Genomic DNA, 15,688 nt, shown 5'->3' with positions numbered 1-15,688 from the left:
CTAATTTTATGATGCAGCGAAATATAATAAAAGATAAGTTTTTTTTTGCCAAACAGAAAGTAAATTAATATCCAAGAGAAATATTTTCGGATCATAATTTCAGAAGTTATGACATGAAAACAAAATAAGACGGTGATATCAAAATAGAGGTGATAAATCAATTCATTTGTGCCAATCGGAAACACCGTACTGAGTAAAATATAAATAAATAATTTCGATCACACAGATATGAAATAATGGAGTAGGGGGGGTATAATTTTATTTCTAGATGAATGTGATTAATTTATTTCCATATTTTATTTTATTTCTAGATTGCATATGGAATGATGAAATATTATAAGGATTGAAAAGTCTTTTTCAATTTCTTTACATAGTTACGAAATGTCTGAGAATTATTTATATAAAATGATAAATTATGAATTGATTTTTCAATGGATTATTGCTCTATATTAATTTTACTTTTTTTAATTAATTTTACATTAAAGAAAGAATTTTAATGTTTTATTTTATTTCATTGTTATTTATCTGTTTAAATTACTTATGAAATATAAAATAACTTGAAATGGTACTATTTAGTATTTATTTTTATTAAATATTTGCAATGCATCATCTTAACATTTATTTCTTAGACGTCCCCACATATTCTAAATAAGGGAAGAAAAGAACGAAAAATTACCTCAAAGGCAAATCCCCATCGCTGAAGTAAGTGAAAGTGTTAGAAAGTACACCTCCGGGGCAGCACGATATAATGAGCACTCCCGTGGCATGCAGTCCTTCCACCCCAGAGGCTAAAAGCACAGCAAATGCAGCAACTGGTTTGATTCCGAACTGACTGACGATTCCGATAGTTAGTCCAATGGGTCTTCTAATGTGGTGCCATAGCTATAAAAGAAAGGGAATTAACTTGCAAGACAATGGTTTCTTATTTAAGGAAGAGTCCAGAATTAACTGCACAGAGTGCCCTTCCCCTTTCCAAATTTTTTTTATCCGAAATATCCATTAAAACGAATTTCAAGATCGGACATGATCGGATTAGAAGGAAAATAGAATTATTTGGCTGAGTCACTATAGAATGACGATAAAAAGATGCGCCCTTTCTCGTGCTTTTTATTCACATAAAAGGAATGTCTTATGGAATTTTAATTTTCTGACTCAACGCATTCTTCAAAGGAGTTTATGATAGTTTCTAAACTGGACGAGGACTCTCAATTAGTCAAAATAAAAATAAAGAAGACTTTAAATTAACTCAATTTAAAGTCTGAAAAGACCCATTTGAAAGAGTATTTATGATTTATATTCAGGGAACATTAGGATTAAGTGAGTAAATTTTAAAAGATTTTGGAATTATAACATTTACCGTAAAAATATCAAAAGTTGTCAAATATAAGTTTAAAAAAATCAAATACAAGTTTTTTTTTCCCGTTGTCAAAACATTTCCAAAAATTTGCTACTATTTGCTTCAGTGTACGTGTGAAAACAATTGTGAAATTTTTCAAATTAAATTTGAAACAATATAGAAAATAAATTTAACTTATCAACAGATTTTAATTTGAAAATGAAGTTAAGTTTCTTCTAATGACCGCAAAACAAAAATTGGTTAAACAAAAATCAATGTTTTATCTTGATAACTGAAATCATCTGATAATCAGATGTCTTGAAAAATCGTCGAGATCCTCCGTTTCAGCAAGCGATGAGTCAGATCGTCACGTTATCTCCAAACTTTCCGAAAGATTAGCATCACAATTTGCTTTTATTTTACTCGATCTTTGCTTTTAACGATCGTTTTTTTAAAGGAATTCACATTCGATAAATGTCTACTGATTCAGTTTTTATCTATAAATAAAAGAGCTGAGCTCTTACATTTTCTTCTGCTTTATTCAAAAATGTACATAAGCAACAGTTTTGAAATGTTATTTTCAGGCTGCATAATATTTAGGAGCGCGGAGTGAATGAATGACTCTTAACCGATTTTGTGGGTTTTACATAATGTGCTTAAAATAGATTTGATTCATTTTCTAAAATTTATTTCATGCTTTAATACACGTGATTATACTTACCATAAAAAAGGGGTAATTATATAAAATGAAAAAAAAAACTTATTTTATTCTTTTTCAAGTTTAAACGGTGTGTGTGTGGGGGGGGAGATCCATATAACATCTGCACGGTACAAACTGGGTTAATTTATATATTAAGTATTTTCTTACCTCGCCAATACTGACTTCACAGCCCATAGAACACATGATGAGGACCAAACAAACCAACAGTAAAATATTAATGACAGGTTTCATTTCGTCGTTCAACCGCAAACTTTCATCTAAATATTTTATGGTATCATTGATCATTTCTTCTGAACTATTTTTCTCAACGACGGCTATTCGCTCCACAGCCAATTTAGCTGTTATGTTCGAAAATTCCATTTTCTCTAAATTCAAAGATTTCTCCGATTTAATCAAAGCAAAACGCTGTCCTGAAATACCTTTAAAATTATGAACCTATGCAAGACAACCTATTCAAAGAAACGAGCAAGTATTACGAATGCCCTGCCGCCTGACCAGAAACAAGTACTTCTATGAATATAAACTACTCAAGTCCATCTCAAATCCTATAACTGATCCCTTCCATCGCTTCATGTCTAGCTTATGTAGAGCGTCGAACTTTACCCAAGAGCGTCTTCACTGCCATGTTTGGATGCGAACTCGGGTTATGTTTTCTGGACGCTCCGATAGTGATAAGGATGTTAACGAATATATGGATCAGGTCACAGTTTATTGATATTTGATATTTTTTTGTTGAAGAAAAAAGGCACCAGCTAATCTGTTTCGAAAAAGTTTCGGGGAAATTGCACTAGGAGTATTGTTTTGCGAGTTTCAAGAATTATATATAAATGTTTATCATAATGTTTCCCATCCTGTTTTGTTGTGGAAACCTGTTTTTTTTTGTTATCTAGTTTATTATTATCTCACACATCATTATTAAATCAAATGTCAGAAATTTATCAATGAAAATCATCAAATCAATATAAAAACTTTGAGTTAGGAGCAATATCTTTATATATAAATCTTTATATATCTTTATATATAAAGTGAAACATCTCTAATGAAAAAATTATACAACATATGATTTAGTATATATTTGGAATTTTAAGGAAAATAAAATTTTAAAAATATGCATAAATTTTTTTCTTTTTTTTTGTATTTTGAATCTGCCCTTTAAATTATTCTTAAACGTTTCGTTAGATGGAATTTTAAACAGATGAATCGAATTCCATAAATCCTATGCGATTAGTTACGGAGATTGCGAATTTCGATTAACTTCTAGAAAGAATTTTTCATTTTTTAAATTCAGAAGGAAAAAAAGGAGAATGGGGAATTCACGTGGCAGTGCCTTTTGGAAGACAGAATAGAACAGAATCAAGCGCACCTTCACGTGACCCAATATGCAGCGCCAATTTTATTGCGGGTTCTTTTATGTTTAGCTTTGCGAAATTACATTTGTCATTTATAATATCCAAGAATAGTTCATTGGATGGATTCAATAAAAATGTTATCTTTTAGTGTCTTTGAAAAAAATTTAAAGATTTTATTCGCAAGGACGATGGAAAATCTATAAACACTCTCATTATTACCATGTGGATCACGATACTCATTTCTTGAAAGAAATAGCTGCTAGATTTGTTTATTAAGTTCTTATGTTCCTGATGTCCTCCAAAATTACTTATATGCAGAAAAGAAGCTCTTTTTGCTTTACAACACATTGAAAATATGTGCATCATATGTGAAAGAATCAAATTTGAGTTTAAATGCTCAGATAGCAGATTTAAGATCTAATAATCTGAAATATGAGAAAGATATTCATTATTATATTTTTTCAATAAAATTAAAACTTAATGTGAATTTAATTTTAAATTAATTTTGTGAATCTTTTTTTATATTGCAGATATAATTTGTAATGAAAAAAAAATGCCCCTGACCTATAAATGTTAAGGGACTTTCTTTTTTCACTGATATAACATTTGTTAAGCTAAGCGATAAGAATTCCATTTTCATCCTGAAGTTATCCTCTCATCATCCAACAGATAGCTTCAGTCGGCTGCTCTATTCAAGTAAAGGTTACTTAATTGCAACGAAATGAGATAGGAGATACCAGGGAATGAAGGCTTTTTTTTATTTTTGAATAATTTTAAAAGGTTCATAAAGAAGGATAAGAATGGGTCTTCCTTTCGTTAAAATACTAGTGTTTAAAAAGGTGTATAAAAATTTGTTTTATCCACAATTTGAAATTTGAATTTTTCCTACTGACTGTATCAATGGTGTGCTAACAATGTTTCAAACTTTATTTATAGGATGGTACGGCTGTAGGAGATGTGAATGATTAGACTCGCTGAAAGAAAATAAGTTCTTTCATTCTGAACTAATAACACTCAATAGAACAGTTAAATCTCGAAATGAGGATGAGATGCTTCCGGCATGGTGGTTAGATCTCACCACCCTGGAGGGTGCATGAAAAGGTTGGGGTCTGGCTACTTCCATCGATGACGGGATGTACTTCCTTAGGGAAGGGTTGTACCATGACCGGTGACGGCTCTTAGGAATCAACCGCAGTTCCCGCCAGTGTTGCTATTGCGGCGGTCCTGTCATTCAGTATTTATTATCTATGTGCCTTCGGGCGGAACGGAGAGTCAATGATAGGACTTATCTCTCTCCTCATCAGATTCAATCACTATTTATCTCGACAATAAAACAAGTATATAATCCTCAAGTTCACCAATAGCTAATTAGCGAGAGACACATTCTCCCTTCTTCTTGGAAATACCCGCATTAAAATATCATGGATCAAGGCACGTATATCTTACGGTGAGAATGAAACGGCAAACAAACTAACAGATACACTGGTTATTGCGAATCAAGATCGAAATTTAATGAAGTTCACAAGATGTCACCTGAAGAATATTCTTCAAACAGAGATGATGACAAAATGGCAAAAAGAATGGGACGAAGGTTAAACAGGCTGATCCACATTCAACGTAATATCCAAATTTCTCTCCACGCGGCCAACTGGAACAGAGCCGATGTCCTTTTCTTCACTGGAATCGACCCATTCCCGACATACCTATAAAGACTTCATTTGACCAACGTTCCATAAAGTAACTGTGTAGAGATATGATCGACATTTCTGTATGCCATCGTTTACTTGTTAACTCTATCATGGCATATGCGAAAACCAGAAACATGTCTCGAAAAAGGATAGTATAGGAGAGTTACATGAATACATCGAAGTTGCATCGAAGTTTAGTAATTTTGGAACTTAATGATATTTCTTTAACAAAATTTTGATTTTTTTGATATTAGGGAATTATCTGATTGTGAGTTTGACACATCGAGTGAGGGAAAAAGTGATTTCAAGATTATTTAATATTTTTAATAACGGATAAGAAATTAAAAATTAAAAAGTAGAATAGAACGAAAAAAGATCTGCTTGTTAGCACCTTCATAAATTTGTGTTTTAAAAATGTTTTTATCATATTCACTCTACTTTCAAATTGAGTTACGAAATGTTAATGCACTTTTCTTATTTAGGGTACATGAGAATACTGGTTGATAGCAATTTATTCTTAAAACTCAATAAATTCTTGATTTTGTATAAATTTAAAAAGCTATTTTCAATATTATTTACATTCTTATAGTTAAAATTCACGCCTAAATTTATTGATTTTTGTATTTTTGTATTAATATTTTTTGAATAAAGAATTCACTATACTCACAGTAAATATTTTAATCAGGTTATCGCAATTATAATTTCTTCTTTTTTTTGCCAGCAAAATCAATCATTGATATGATCTCATGATTTTCATTCTAGTCTATACGGGGTGAACTAAGGCAGATTACAGTTAAGCATGACTTCGAGCGTGATTGAATTAATATTAAATGAATGGGGAAGTTAACTTACGACATTAATGGGGAACTTAAGTTACGACATGGTATTGAATAATTAATAAATAATTAAATTTCATACTTTTAAGAATATAATTTTAATTTCTTAAGTGACGCGACCTTTAGTATATAGGATGCAACTTAAAAGAAATATAGGTTATCCTTATCTCTATGCTTTCACGCTTATTTCACAAATGGATGAATTGGACTCACTGGAAAGATCGTGAAATGTTAAAGTCAAAAAATGAAATTTTTTTTGGAGGATGTTAGATTTTGGAAAGCAATCTGCAAATGTGGGACATCAGAAATACGAAGAATGGGGAAAATGAAAAGTTATTTTAATAGGGGCTTTCAAAGTTATTTGAAAATTATAAATACAACTGCTTGAATCCGGGGAGTATGAAGTCTGATAGAATGACTTCTGGTCCCAAAGGTCATATTAATCAATCACGGGTTGCTATAGAAAAAGATGTATCATGATATTCATTATCAGACTGTTTTAGAGATTCTTATATATTTCACAGATTCTTAATCCATTATATGCTCTAATTTAATTTATGACATTATTTAATTTATTTCCATTATTTGATAAATTTAGTGTAGGATGCTCCAGGATATAGTAAACAATTGTATTATTTAATGAATATAAAATAATTAATTTTCTCTATAATAATAATTTTTTTGCCTTTCGTTGCCCTCTAATGTTTGTTGCTGTTGCTATTATCTTCGTGTTCTTGTGAATACCGTCTGGAAAAAGGATCACGAAAGATGATATAGGCAAAATGAAAACTGTACTTTCAGTGCCGTCCGGATAAAAAAAAGTCGCTCAATCGGAATCATCGAGTGCACTCGTACTTCTTGAGCTATTCAAAATGCTGGAGACAGCCTCACAGAACAATAAACATTCAATATAATATTTGTGTGTATTTCAACTGTAATTATCAGCTGGGTGTTATTCTATCATCCTCCAAACTTCCAGGATTTAAGTCCCATTGATTATATAATCAATGGGACTTTAATACCAAATAAATTTGAAAAAGATGTATCATGATATTCATTATCAGACTGTTTTAGAGATTCTTAATTCGAGAGACGAAGCATCAAAAGGAACTAGTGTTATTCTACAACTCACATGTAGCTCGAATCAAGATTTTAAATAGCATTGATGACGATTTCATCGGGTACGAACATTTAAAATTAGTTCCTGAGTGACATCAACTGTAATTATATGATTATTGGTATTCCAACCCTCATATTTGCTTTTCAAGCTCCATGATTTTATTTTCTCATTTTATCACGCATTGTATTATCAGAATGATTGATTTTGCTATGGTTACTTCTTAAAATTAAGATCAATTTTCTTGCAAGATTACTTATAATACTTTATTTTCATAGCTTAGGAAAAGAAGCATTTTTTTCTAATGTTTGCAAACATTTTATGCGACAGTGTTTTGCAATAAATATTTCTCTGTATTTTTATCTTTGCTAATTTAAAATCCAAACACACGATGCTTAACAACGATTGGTCAAAAACGAAAATTTAATGAGAGCTGTTTAAAAAAATGATTGATGGCTACGCAGCCAATTATTTCGAAATGTATTATAAGACACCAAACATAGCATTTCACTTAATTTGAGGATGCAGGGTTAAAAGGCGAATGCGTCAAACAAACTGTCCAATCTTTGGTGAAGAATAAATATACACCATTAAGATAAGATTTAATCGCAGAGGACTGTTGGTACACTTGCTAATGTATTAAAAGAGAAATTTCAATGTCAACTAATGTTGATAACCGCGACTGCTTATAAACAAACTTTAAATGCTCGTTAATGCAGTTTCATAATGAAGCTAATAAAATAATATAATAAGCTCGTTCCATTTGAACGAACTGCAAACGAATTAATAGAGAGAAGTTTATTATATTAGTTAAATTCTCATCTAATAGAATTAATTAACCGTATTTCATCGAATTAAGCCATTAATGATGATATGTCAGATTTTTTTTCATCCGAGACTAATAATTTAAGAAGCAGACAATGATTTAAATAAGCTAATGGTGTTTAACAAAACACTAAAAAGAAATAGGACTGTTTATATTTTTATTAGATATTTTTAGATATGTCTTATTAGGTTTTATGTCTTAAAGAGACTTTCTTTGTTTGTATCTTAGAAAGTAAATGGTTACAACCCATTTCATAAATTTCCAGGACTATTTTTATGTCCTACGGTGAATGTTATTTTTATTATGGCAGGAAAATAATGTGAAATATCAGAGAAAATACCTTATTTATTTCAAATGCACGATGAATCAAAAATCTTTATTCGATTTCAAAAATGATTGCTCCAGAATCATTGACTGCTTAAAAAAAATTGCACGTCTTTGGAAAGAAAGGATGGGCAAGTTTTAATTCATAGACGCAAAATACTTCGCGGGTATTATCTTAAGGCAGAGGGCTTTCACTATTTGCAGAGATATATTTTATTGAGGAGAATCATCAGTGTGAGCACATATCTTAAATTTATGGATCTAGCTCATCATTTGCAAAAGGACAAAGAGATTTGCAATTAAGATATGGGGGTACTTTTACATCAGACTCGGAAGATTTTTGAAGTGAATAATTTCCTAACTGTTAATCTTTATTCGATTTAGAATTGTAACTTTAGTTCGCGTGTCATCTCTAACAAGTTTATTTGTAATTTTTTATAAGTGACTTTGCTAAGGATTGAGTTTAATGTTATCGTGCTTTTCAGCAAATTTGTATGACTTCAAAACTCAAATCGATCGATATGTTCCAACTAATGAGAATGATTGGAAAAATCAGGAGACATGTGCTGAGAATTGATGAGAATTATTTTGATGAATAATAAACTTCCATATAGAAACTAACAATTAGCAATTTAACACATTCTGTATATTGGATTCTAAAAGAAGATACAAGATTTCGAAATGGAAGGAAAACTTTTGAAATATTTTGATGAAGAAGACATACAACTGTCGGAGATTTTAATGATAAATTTAATGATATTAAAATATCTTATTGAATGAAATCAGGTATTAGAAATGATAAGAACAATGTGATTTATTACAATTTATGATAAATTATACAATTTTAGGATGTGTTTAGGTTTACTTATATAATTTAAAAAAGTGTTTAGGCTTATAATTTATATAAAAAAACTATAAAACTATGTTACCTGTTGTATCGTAATTTCACAGCCCATCGCCAACATGATGAGAATCAGGAGCAGCAACAGTAAGAAATCTACAGCAAACTTCATATCTTCTTTCCATAAGTCCTGATCTGTTATATTTTTGCTTTTAATGATAGTGCGGTTAGTCATATTCAGATTAAACTCCGAAGCACTATAATAAGAGTCAAGACTGTCTATTTCATCCAAATTGATGGTCTGATTGGTTTCGCTTGAATTAGTCTCAATGTACATGTAGTCCAAAAGACCAGAAAACATGGCCTGTTTAAAAAATTTTGCAATCTGGTCCATAATGCTTTAGAAATGTCCCTTCTGATTCACGTCAGTATTCAGATATAGTGATTACCTAAATATAAAGATACAAACAAGATTTGAAACACTATTATGACTCATCAAAATATGACAACAATTAAAACATATTGATAATGGTAATTATTTAAATTAATGATAAAGAAAATAAATATCGTAAGCATTATTTCTCAAATAAATGGACAACCCGCAGCATTGTATTTCTTAGCCGTTTAGTTTATTGTATTTTGTACCATATGTAAAATTGAACAGCTTAAAGAATGTTATTTATATAGAATAAGAATCATAAAAATGAGAATTTTTCGAAAAAAATTAGAGGAAAGGAATTTAGATTTATGTTTATATACAGTGGATAAAAAAAATCATAAGCTGTTTTGAAAAGTTTGTCAGACGAATTGAAACAAATCGTTTTTGCAAAAGAACAGGGATCGGGAAAACAAATGTGTGCCTATATGTCCCTAAATTAAATAAATAGAAATTGGATGCATCAGTTAATATGTACAACACATTAGAATACAATAAAAGAGCAATTTAATTTGGTTAGAATAACAGGAAAAGCCAATTTTGTTTACAACAACATAGCAATATAATGTGGTTAAAATAGCAGAACAAGCCAATTTGGCCTACAACAGCAGAGCAATGCAATTGCGTGATTAACAGCGTTATAAATCTTTAGCAAGCCAAATGCAATAATAACAAATAAGATTTAGGAACAGCAACAAAATATTTAAACACTTGAAGTAAGTATTATTCCTGTGAATTCACTTTATTATTCCTGTGAATATATGGTTGAACTATTATAAATGAAATTGGGAAATCACTGCGAGCAAGACGTAGGGAAACGTAGTTAGTATCAAATTGCAAATTTTACTGGAGAAAGAAAAATCCTCTTCAGACTAGTTGTTCAAGTCGATGATACTTACTACGATGCCACATGCGGGTCCGATGTTCACTTACTACATTTTAAGCTATGTATCGCGATACTTATTCATTGGTGATAAACAGCATAATATTTTTTAACTACTTAGAAAATGTTGGCGGCCTCAACCATCATTTTTCGGGTTAAAATCCTTGATACACTTACCATGTTTGAACTCGGGATTTTTTTTTCCTTATTTTGGTATTGGTAATTGTTGTTTATTTCTTGTCTTCAAATTATTATTTTTCATAACTATTCTGAATATTTAAAGAGATCTACGATCCTAAAGTATAAGTGGTCTTTTTTATACTTTTAGTTTATCTATTACGTATTTAATATATATTTTTTATTTTTTTAACACAAATGTCCCTTTTGTTATGTTCTTTTTGTATGTGTCAATCTTTAATTTTGTTGTGCCATTAGCTGATATTTTCTGAAAGAAATATATAATAACGTAGTCTTTTACATTACATAAATGGAAGAGAGTTTTAATTTCTGTGGAAGTTTTAGAGACTGGAAAATATTTTCTGGACAATATAGAAATGGTAAATTCTAGATTTTTACAAAAATTTGAATCTAAACTGAAATGTGTTCAATTTGTAATAAAAACATTTGATTAGAGTGAAATTCTGAATTAACGAATTTTTGTTTTCCTGATTAATTATTTCCTCTTCATCTGATTCTTTAGAATTCAAAATATATACTTCTCATCAAAATATTACGTAGTGTTTCTTTTAATCTGTAATTTATGACGGCGACTGCTTTCCCTTCCCATTTCAAATTTGTTCACATTTTTAATGCTTTATTTTGTTTACAATTTTTGTTGTTTTATATGAAATTGCTGTATAGTATATTTCCACTAAAGAATACTTAACTATAAAATATGATTGATACATAAAAATGTCTTTTTGAAACATCGTATGAAATTTCCGAATAAAAATTCAATTGATCTTTTTGTTACTTGCGTTTAAAGGTTTCCTAGAATTGTTTCGTTAAAAATATTTCATGGTATTGCTTGAACAACCTTCCGAATAATTTATATAATGTTTATATATTTATATAATACAAGTTTGATATTATGGCTTACACATTTAAAGATTTTCTAGAATTATTCTTATAGGAATATTTCATGGTACTGCTGAAAAATATTTTAAGAACTTTATATAGAGGAGTATAACTTATATAGTTTTTATCTTCTCTATATTTTATATAAATATTAAATATAAAGGAGTTAGAAATTCTCTTTTGAAAATTTCAAAACAGGAGCACAATCTTTACCTTTAAAAAATAAAACTCTTTTAATCTAAATGATGTTATATTTGAATCTCCACTTGACGCAAGTTCTGCTTGCATGTAAGCCAATAAAACTTTGATTACTATTTGTCATTGAACTTTAATAAATATGATAGTCATTTTATTTTGAACGTTATTCTTTTCATTATTTACTGATATTTTCTGCCTTGAAAATGAAAGAGAAGGTTACGCTGCAGAATATCTATACAGCTGTGCTTAACAATTTTAATTCAGGAAAACATTTGCCTGCTTTTTTCTTTTCACAAAATAACTCTCTACATGTTCTGAATTCTTTACTTTATGGAAAAAAACACGAGCTTTTAGTGCAGTTGCAGAACAAAATCAACATTTATCTTAATCTTGATAAACTTTTAAATGAGAAATTGAAGTGATTTATCTTATAATTTTAAACGAGTTTTAAGTTTATGTATATATGTGTCTTTCCTGATAAAACGCGATTTTACACACACAAAAATAAAAACTTTTTTTATAATCAATTATTAGAGCATTTTTCTATCTGCTCTCATGCTGGCAATGTCATATAGCGTCATCGCGTACCTGTTTTTTCCATGGTGAAACTGAGCGTGAGATCAAAAATATGATAGCTAAACTGTAAAATGAACTCTGTAATATAGTTAATTGTTTCCACTAACATATAAAAATAAGTTCATTCAGGATTTTTATTTTATTTAAATGACTAGTTAACATGTAGGTAAGATTGAAAAATATTCATATGCAATCAGTATGTGATTCGTATCTAAATATTTTCCCCCAAAAACACGATTTTATAATAAAAACCAATTGCCGAGCAAAGCTCGGTCTTCATTGAAGATTATGTAAGCACAATGTACAATTTTATGAAATGGTTATTTTACATATATTTTATTTTCCAGAACAGGAATATCAAATTCATATCCCACTGGGTGCATGCGATCCAAGATGACTACCTTTGTGCCCTGGTAAACCTAATAATTGTAATCTGGTAAACCTAATTCCTAATAGTGCAATTATTTTCACTCTTGAAAGAAAGTAAGTATCTTGTAATTTCCAAATTATCAGTGTAGGTTGGAGTCCAAGAATTTCACTTGGAGTCAATTTTGAAATAAATCACTGTGTTCAAGACATTCCTCGAAATTGGAAGTTCGTAGCAGTGAGGAGATGGCAAGTTTTAGGAAGAAAATACTGCCATTCTTTTTTTTTTTTTACTCTGTGTTTTCGACTTACGCTTACTTCTGTATAAAAATTGAAAATGTCTCTTTTTTGCAGTCCATATAAACTTAGACTTTTTTTTTATTTGATGCATGTCAACTTTTAGTTTAATATCTTTGTTTTAGGTGTCTGATAAAATTTTTTAACATTTTGAAGACAAAATAAGAAAGATGATGATAGAGAAAAAAATGACAAATTTTATTAATTTTGAGGCTGAAATTTTATTAATTATTGTAAATGTTTAACTTCTTTTGAAAAATGTCTAAATATTTTGTATCTGTATTCATATTTATTTCTTATTGTTATATTTACATTTCTTATTTTACATATAATTTCTGGAAATTATTCTTAAAATAGGGTAGATGATTTATTCGTTAAAAATACATTTTAAGGAAAATTTTTAAATTATTTAAAATAACCTTTCCCTTCTTAAATTGGTATTACGAAATTATCCTCACTTTTTCGGAATCTTTCAGTTTTGTACTAAAAGAAGTATTTTATTTCCAATCAGACAAAATTTATTTAAGAAATACAATGTTGAGGACGCTAGAAAAGTTTCATAAATTTTACAGCATATTATGACTATTTAAGATAGCTCTACTTCTGAAAATTTTGATGCGATTAGAACTGTCATATATGAATTTATGAATTATAAAATATAATATTAGCATTTTTATTAACCTTAACTGAAAATGAATTCTTTTCTGTATAAACACTTAGATTTGAGTTTAGTAGCAGCAATGGAATGGCTGTATAATTGAAATAACGGACATTAACATATAATGCGGAGCTCTTTGTCTCGAAATGAAAACATATCATTTTCTTACTGACTAAGAGATTAATTAATGTGCACAGAAATAATGGCAATTAGCCTGATCTTTTCAGTACAAACTGTTTTAAACATCTCTCTAATCTTAAAACTCACTAAAAGATTATACAATTTTTCTTTTTGCTTTCTAATTCTATTAATAAGTCTAAAAATTAATTTAAAATTTTGGAAAACATTTAAAACGCTATCTTGCAATATTAGCGAATGATAAATTGAACGAATCGTGGAGTTTGTTTCTTTAAATATTATATGAAATATAGGATTTTATTAATTTTTGCTAAATGCAGTACTGTGATTGAAAAATTGTTAAATAATTATGAGTGGCACTAAAAATTTATAAATTCGGAAAACATTGAACTATTACAGTAAATTACAATAATGATATACAATACAGTGTACGAAAGTAGAAAAAATTACTGAATAAAAAAAATCTATTTAAAAAAAATGCGCTTTTAGGCAAATATAACTTTTTTGGCGCTTTGAAATTGTTGAAATTTTCTGAAAGACAGTAATTTAAATGCACTGCATGAATTTTTCAATGTCATTGCATATGTGTATGCAACGCAAATTGAAATAAATTTCTGTTGATTGAATCACCACTTTAAAAATGAACATTATATATGCTCATTATAACTGAATGTAACAGGCCTTCGTTGATGTTACACTCCTTTTGGGATATAATGGATCAAAATGAATAGAAATTCTATTTTCCATTGAAAAAATTAAAATAGATTTTATCTTCTTGTGTGAAACATGGTAGAATGGTAAGGGTTTTGGTATATTCATATTGTCTTGCCTTCGTTCGTCTTGATTGCATCAGCAGTTGTTTTGAGAGCACAGTGATTTTTATTGCGCAATTTGCAGAAAGAACACTGCCTGAACATAGAATCATGGTCATTTATGTGAAAGCGTAAAGAATTCTGTTTAGAAATTAATGAAAAAAAAAGCTTTTTTTAAAAAATCGTAATTTTAACATTATTAAAAATATGCAAGTGAAAAAGTGGGTGAAACAATAAAATCGTCTTGAATTTCATTACAAAAAAATCGAGTCGCAAAAAATTATGTTTCACATTAATATTGGAAAATTTAATATCATCAAGCAAATAAATTTGTATCACAGCAATCTGTATAAAAAATGGTTATTGTTGTGAAATAATATATTTTGATATTATTAAGAATAATAGCGAATATTTCGATTCATTTTTAATTAATAAAAATATCGAAACAATTTTTCATAGTGATTACGGACTGCCCAAGAAATAGCTTTTGCAAATTATGGTTTCAACGATCTGTTTCTAGATTATTATTATTAGTATTTTTTAATCTTGCCATTTGCTAAATGTTTACAGCTTTAAATCATCATTAAGTTAAAAAAATGGTTATCATTTTTAAAAAAAATATTTCTGTAAACAACATATACGTAAAATGCAGTTTATAAATGTAAAATATTATGTAAAAGATTTAAAAAAAAATAATTTAGTCAGACTGATTAAATAAGATTTTATACATCTGAATTCAAAATTCGAGAACTTAAGCATAAAGCCTGTATAGAATAATATCAAAGGCACCGAGAGAATGGAGAAGCTTATTTTATGAAATAATCGCCGAAGAGCCATTCGGTAGAAATGATAAAGAGAGCAAAAGGATGAACCTACCTGGGCAATTCCGTCGCAATGAAAAATGATCCTTCAATTCTGTTCTGACATTTCTGAACAGGGAGGCAGGCTTTGCTTCAGCGGAATATAAAGACAGGTGTGTTTGTGAGAAAAATGACGTCACTCTTACAAAACAATTCCCCTAAGAGCCACAACTTATCAAAAGTTAGACAGATAATCGAGACTTCTCACAGTCAAAAATAACATGTAATTGAAAAATAAAATAAAAAAATATTATCGTGATGTTTAATGATCAAATGAACAATCATAATATATTTTATGCTTCGCGATTTTTCCCCCACAAATCAACAATGACTCTGCCATGCCGATTGT

General features: G+C 29.2%; 1 protein-coding gene across 2 annotated transcripts in view; it reads right to left on the bottom strand.

Annotated features, from left to right (window-relative positions):
- LOC129959961 (ileal sodium/bile acid cotransporter-like) overlaps positions 1-15,481 on the bottom strand; it is a 29,487-nt gene extending 14,006 nt beyond the window's left edge. Inside the window, exons 1-3 of one of the 2 annotated variants that reach the window (XM_056072932.1) lie at positions 15,356-15,481; positions 9,127-9,487; positions 677-882 (exon numbers count right to left, since the gene is read on the bottom strand). In XM_056072932.1, coding sequence (XP_055928907.1) covers positions 677-882; positions 9,127-9,432 — 512 coding nt within the window. In that variant the 5' untranslated portion in view covers positions 9,433-9,487; positions 15,356-15,481. Of the gene's footprint in view, positions 1-676; positions 883-2,204; positions 2,630-9,126; positions 9,488-15,355 lie in introns of those variants that run through there. The other variant, XM_056073020.1, reaches the window with a different exon arrangement.
- Between the last annotated feature and the right edge of the window lie 207 nt (positions 15,482-15,688).

This window comes from Argiope bruennichi, chromosome 1 (assembly GCF_947563725.1).
Source record: "Argiope bruennichi chromosome 1, qqArgBrue1.1, whole genome shotgun sequence".
In the NCBI taxonomy this organism is placed as follows: Eukaryota; Metazoa; Arthropoda; class Arachnida; order Araneae; family Araneidae; genus Argiope; species Argiope bruennichi.
Note: the sequence above shows the minus strand (reverse complement) of the source record. Positions and strands in the feature narration are given on the sequence as shown.